The 6267-nt window shown below is 43.5% G+C and overlaps 1 protein-coding gene across 1 annotated transcript; it reads right to left on the bottom strand.

The window, feature by feature from the left end:
- Positions 1-2354: 2354 nt before the first annotated feature.
- Positions 2355-3574, bottom strand: LOC118026462 (olfactory receptor 2T1-like). Its single transcript, XM_035029321.1, has one exon. It carries the CDS (start codon positions 3231-3233, stop codon positions 2355-2357), a length of 879 nt encoding a protein of 292 aa, XP_034885212.1. The 5' UTR covers positions 3234-3574.
- Between the last annotated feature and the right edge of the window lie 2693 nt (positions 3575-6267).

Here is a 6267-nt window from a genome sequence, read left to right on the forward strand (position 1 = left end):
GTATAAGCTGTCTGCAAGAGCTCTGGTTGTCATGACTATGTGTCAGCCAATAAGAAAGAGTGGTGAAGATTGTGATTCTGCCTTGACGTCTAAGGACACTGCTGGAAGGCACATACATTTATGCTTATGGTCCGCTGGCCACACTTTAGGTATGTTACCATACCTAACTGCATTGGTGATTGGGAAATATATTTTTAGGCAGTATCTGCTCAGTTAAAACTGGGTATATTTTTAAAGAAGGTAAAACTGGATATTAGGGGACAACTTGCTCCCTGTATCACAGGAAGGGATGAACAGACAGATTATCTCCTACCTGTCATTTTTCAAAGCTTGCCCACCTGTTTAATAGGCATGAGGTCAGATGCATTACTAATTGTGAATGATGGCTTTCTTCTTTATTTGGGTAAGTGTTAAGGAGTCAAAGGATGTGTAAGGGTCATGCTTATGGAGTATGAGGTGGGGGACTGTAGTGGTGAAAGAATCCTGTTTTGGAATCAGATGCTGGGCATGTACTTATAAGATTTTGACCACATAGCCCCTTGGAATAGAATTCACTCTTCCCTGAGTAAATTCTTTCTTTGGAGAGAGAATGTGGTGGAACTGTTTGGGTGAGAATGCAATTCCCTATGCTGTTCTTGATTTTTATGAAGAGTCAATTTAGAGAAAATTAATCCAGCTTCAGTAAAAAGATGCAGATTGAACTTTAAGGATGACTTTTGGCCTTTGAAGACTTTTAGGGATGTCTTAAGAAAACAGAAAGTGATTTTGGCATCTCTTATGATGGTTGCCTTCTATAATCAAAGACTCGAGATGATAAATTATGGTCTAACTTGGAGGTACTAGACTGCAATCAGGGACTGTTCTTTCCTCCCTCCCTGCCTCCCTGCTGCCTTCTATGTTAGATGGTGATATATGTAAGAGCAATAAGAAATGTTAAGGGGATTTAAGGGGAAATTAATGAGTGGAGTTGGTGGCATGTGATTACATTTGTGTTTGGAGACACATCCTGGAAAAAAAACTGTGGTTGTGTATGTGGGGTAGGGTGAGAAAGAGGGCAGAGAACACTGTTTGGAAATTCCTGCATCATCCAAGTAAAGAATGACTGTGTCTTTGGACTACGATGGTGGTAGTTGCAACCCCAAGGATTGCATCTCATGGAAAGGTAAGGAGCGAAGGTCAAATGGACAGGATTTAGTGAGGGACTAGATGTGGGTGGTGACAGAAACCTGCTGACCTGGTGAAGCATTCACTCAGTTACCAGACCTGAAGGGGATATCATGACTTTGTTTGTTGGCATGATGAATTTGAGATGACTCTGGAACATCCAGTGTGGGTATTGAGGTGGAGCTGGGTGGTGAAGAGCTTGGAGGAGACATGTTGTGGCCTATAATATGTATGACAGACTTTGGTATTAGGTAGTAACTTGAAACCATGGTCTTGAATGAGAGTGACTTGAGAGACCATAGACTGAGAAAAGAAGGGTCTAGCACCAGGTTATCACTTAATGTGAAGGAGTGAGCCAGAGTAGGAGAAAAACCAGAAATGTGGTGTCACCACCAAAGGAAGAAAGATTTTCAAGGAAACTAACAACAGTGACAATGCTGTTGGAATTATGTAAGAAATCTTCGGGCTTGTCCATTCATTCAACAAATATTTATTGATGAGGATACAATACTAAAAGTCAAAGCCTCAAATCCCCTGAATTGCACATTCTAAAGGGAAAAAGAAAAATAGAATACACAAATTAAATTAGAAAGAGATGGTGGACTGGGGTAAGGATACCATTTTGGACAGGGTGGCTAGTGCAGGCATCTCTGATATAATCACATTTGAAAGTTCCTAAATCTAGTGCAGAAGAAAGCCATGCAAAAATGTGGAGGAAAGCACCCAGGCATCAGGAACCCCGTGTTGAAGGACCACAAGCTAGAATTGTGCTTAGATATTCTGATCAACAACAAGAGGGCCAGTGCAGCTGGAAGAGAGGGATGAAGGAGAAATTTGGGGAAATAGCCATAGATGAAGGACTTTGGGGGCCCTTTGGAGAGAGGAGATGTCCTTGGACATTTAGTGACACAGAGATGATGACTGATTGCTAAAAGTAGCAAGGGATGTCTGGAACAGAAGCCAGACTGGAGTTTGTTGAGGTGGAGGAGGGGAGTGAGAAGTGGAAACTGACAACCTGGACAACTCTCTGAAGGGGATGGCAGCAGCTGGGAGGGAAGGAGGGGCAGCCTCTTTTACTTCCCTTCATGTGGATTTGGGACTCTTGACTTCTCATCTCAGAAGAAAATCCTAGAATGGGCTCCTGGAGCCACAGGGACATCCTGGAGGAGGAGGACCCCCTCTCCTGAGTCTTAAGCAGTCCTCCCCACCCCACACTTCCCTATGACCTTCTTCATTGCTCCCGTCACTTCCTTGTTCCTGAGACTGTAGATGACAGGGTTCAGCATGGGTGTGAGGACTGTATAAAAGATGGACACTACATCATCCTGGCCAGGAGAGTGGTAAGATGCAGGTAACATATAGGTATACATGAGGGGCCCATAGAAGAGGTTGACAACTGTTAAGTGGGAGGAGCAGGTGGCTAGGGCCTTCTGACGCCCCTCCACGGAGTGCATCCCAAGCACTGCTGCCAGAATGAGGGCATAGGAGGTGGTGATGAAGACAATGGGCACCAGAAGGACCACAACACCTGTCACAAAGAGCAATCGCTCATAGGCAGCTGTGTCAGCACAGGCTAGCCTCAGCAGTGAAGGCACCTCGCAGAAAAAGTGTGTAATCCTCCTTGAGCCACAATAGGGGAACTGCAGGGTCAGTGCTGTCTGGATGGAGGCATTGATGGACCCTCCCAGCCAGGAGGCAGCCACCATGAGCAGACAGGTCTGATGGCTCATGAGTGACGGGTAGTGCAGAGGGTTGCAGATGGCCACATAGCGGTCATAGGCCATGAGGGCCAGCAAGAGGCACTCGGCAGCCCCAAGGAACATGAAGAAAAACATTTGTGCCCCACAGCCCACAAATGAGATGCTAGTCCAGCCAAAGAGGAAGCCTGCTATCATCTTGGGGACGGTGACTGAGGTGAAGAAGATGTCTAGGAAGGACAGTTGGCTGAGGAGGAAATACATGGGTGTGTGGAGCTGGGCATCCGCCCAGATCAGGAAGACCATGGCAGTGTTGCCAACCATGGCTAGTGTGTAGATTATCACAACCATGCTGAAGAGAAACAGGTCCATCGGGCTCTCATTAAAAAGGCTTGTGAGGATAAAACCGACAGTGGAGGAGTGGTTCCAGGGCCCTCTGCCTGCCTCCTGCCAAGCCTCACTGTGGGGAAGAAGAAAACCAACTCACCAAGGGCTCAGAAGTCTACTCTGACTTAGGGAGAGGGTGATGGGTGAAAACAGAAAAGGTCAACAATTAAGTAAGCTGGCACAGGGGCTGTGGGAGGTCTTGCAAATTTTTATAGGGTTGGCATTTTTCTTGATGAAAAACTACTATAAAAGACTTGGCAAGCAGCCAAAGCAGTCAGTGCTCAGAGGGGAACTTATAACACAAAATATATGTGTTAAAAAAAAAAGAGGAAAGACTGAAAACTAATGATCAAAGTTTCCATCTTAAAAAGCTAGAAAATAACCACAATGTATTAGAACACCCCATGTTTTGAGAAATATACACATTTAGCAATGTTTCCAATAATAAACACATAAGTAAATATTCACACAAAACAAATTTTTTAAAACAAACACTTTCATGCCAAATCTAAGAACTAGATCCACAAATATGTGAATTATATGGTTCAAAATTCTCATTGTAGATACACGAGGATCCATGTGATGAATTTTTCTTAGAAATAGCTGAGGGCCCATGACTGTGGCTGACAGGGTGCATTTTATCAGCTAGTGCAGCTGTGCAGTACCATCTTGACCTTGTCATCCTGACCCCCGGGAGTCCTAAAACATGCCCTTTGTGCTCAGAAGCAGTAATTGCTCTTAAGCAGATTTCTGGCAGTATGTTGTCCTTATCCTTATAATATTACCTCATTTCAATGGATTTGCTATAGCAGTCTTTTTACCTTAGTAAGAAGATCCCTTATGAACTTTTTTGATAGAGACTAGGCCTCATTATAAGTATAAACCTGTGAACTTCATAATAGGAGTAGGTAAACCAGTTTCAGTAGTTTCCCTTGGAAGTATCTGGGGTCCTTAAAGTTCTCCTTTCTCGAATTACTTTTGTTCAGGTAAAGTCAGTTTCAATGAATGTCAAGTTAAGCTATGATGAGAAAGAAGTCACCCAAAGGCAGTTTTAGAAGGTATGGATGAGGGACAAGCTCAGACCAAACACACAACTGCAAGAGAGCCAGAGAGATCTGCCCACCAGGCAAATTCCCAGAATTTGTGGCCTGCTGGCTTCCTTGGTTCTAGGATCCCAAATCCTAGGGAATATTTTGAATTCTAGCTTATATTTCTGTGCTTGAGATAGCAAATGACTTAGATGGAGAGAATGAAGATAAAATGAATTTCCCAATATTCTCTAATGAGTTGAGAATATGAGAGAAGGTTGGAGCTGGTTGACACCGTTGGGTCACTGGGACAGGACTAGAGGGTCATCAAAGTGTTGTGGATGTGCGGCATGTCAGAGATGTGACAGACTGTGGCCCTAATCTGCATGTCCTTCAGAATCACCAGCAGAGTTGTGCAATCTATGGGTGATCTGTGTTTCCGGTTTCCCTGAATCTAATTCCTGGGAGTGGGCCCTTGAGCACCTGTGCTTCTTAAGGCTTCCAGGCTAGTCTGACATGTGGTCTGAATTGAGATCCACTGCCCATAGTTTTTGGTAAAGGTCTGAAGGAGCTTAGAATTCAGGGCTTGTCCTAGGTCCTACAGGTCTGTGTCAGGGAGCTATGCCAAGAAAATATTTTCCTCATTGCTCATGCTGGCATTTCTTGCTATGCCAAGGGACCCATCTTATCTATGGCCATTTCCAGGATGCTCACGCCAGGTTTTACAGATCCCTTAACGATGAATCAAATGTGTTCAGAGTATAGCAGTGCCCATCCCAAAGCTTCTCTCTGGAGCTGAGCATAAGAAGTCTACACTGTTAAACTGAAACATTCAAGATGAGCTTTTAGTGAAGATATGATATATTGCATCTATTTTCTATATTTTATGATGCTTTGACATCTTGAGGCCTTGGAGACCCGGGAAGGGACTGTCCCTCTTAGGTTTGCTAATTCATAAAGATGGTGAAAAACTTGCAGGGAATAATGTCTTTGGTGTGAAAACCAACCAATCCTGAGTCCATACCCCCATCTTCCTCCCTATATCAGTCTGGAACAATATCCCTCTGCCATAATCACCCCAGGGACAGGTTTCAGACAACTAGAGACCACCCCTATAGCTCAAAGCCCACAAAAATTCTTACTATCCAATCCTAAACCTGATCAGCTGTGCCTTACCCAATCTTTCCCACAAAAATTATAGTAAAAGCTTTTGCCTATGCTTTCTTCTCATTCATTCTGCCTTCTGACCAACCCTGATGCTTCCTTCCCCGTGTGGCCTTGCATGGTGTGGCATGCCCCCTCCTCTTGGGAGCTGTAGAAAATTACCTTTTTAATGAAAATCATCTCCTGATCTGTTCACTTCACCATAACCTGACATAAAATGAGACTCCAGGTGCATTTGAAAACATTCCCTTGAAGAGAATTTTTTCATGTTTTCCCTGTTTTGTCATCTTGTAGACAGAGCTTGTGTTGTTTGGTGTCTCAAAAGTCTTATGAGACTAGATTTTACAACTGGAGGAAACCTAGTCCATCATCCCAATTTTATCCATAAGCAACAATGAGCCTTGGTCAACAATTTTTGAATTTCCAGGCCAGATCCAAAAATCCTCCTAACTGTTCTAGAGCAGGCTTTTCTCTTAGAACGATTGGCATTTTACTATGGATAAGTATTTGCTATAAGAGGCTATCCTGTGCACTGCTGTACATTTAGCAGCATCTCTGGACTCTCCCATTAGATGCCAACAGCATTCCCTCTCTGTAACAAACAAAATTGTCTGCAGAAATTGCTAAATGTTCCCTGCTGGGAAAAATCACCCCTGATTGGAGACCTCTTTCCTAGAGCTCTATTATCAGTTACCTTTCTTTCCTTTCCTTTCTTTTCCACAAAGGCAAATGAAAGAAAGAACTCACATGTTTAGAATCTGTAATAATTTGATCCAGAGTTTTCTGAATGTCCTTTGCAGATTTTACCAAGTTTAGACCATTGCAAT

Source organism: Mirounga leonina, unplaced genomic scaffold (assembly GCF_011800145.1).
Source record: "Mirounga leonina isolate KUSES-001 unplaced genomic scaffold, KU_Mleo_1.0 Mir_239, whole genome shotgun sequence".
Classification (NCBI taxonomy): Eukaryota; Metazoa; Chordata; class Mammalia; order Carnivora; family Phocidae; genus Mirounga; species Mirounga leonina.

Coding starts and splice junctions, on each gene's coding strand:
- LOC118026462 (XM_035029321.1), bottom strand. CDS start 3,233: ATGGACCTGTTTCTCTTCAGCATGGTTGTGATAATCTACACACTAGCC.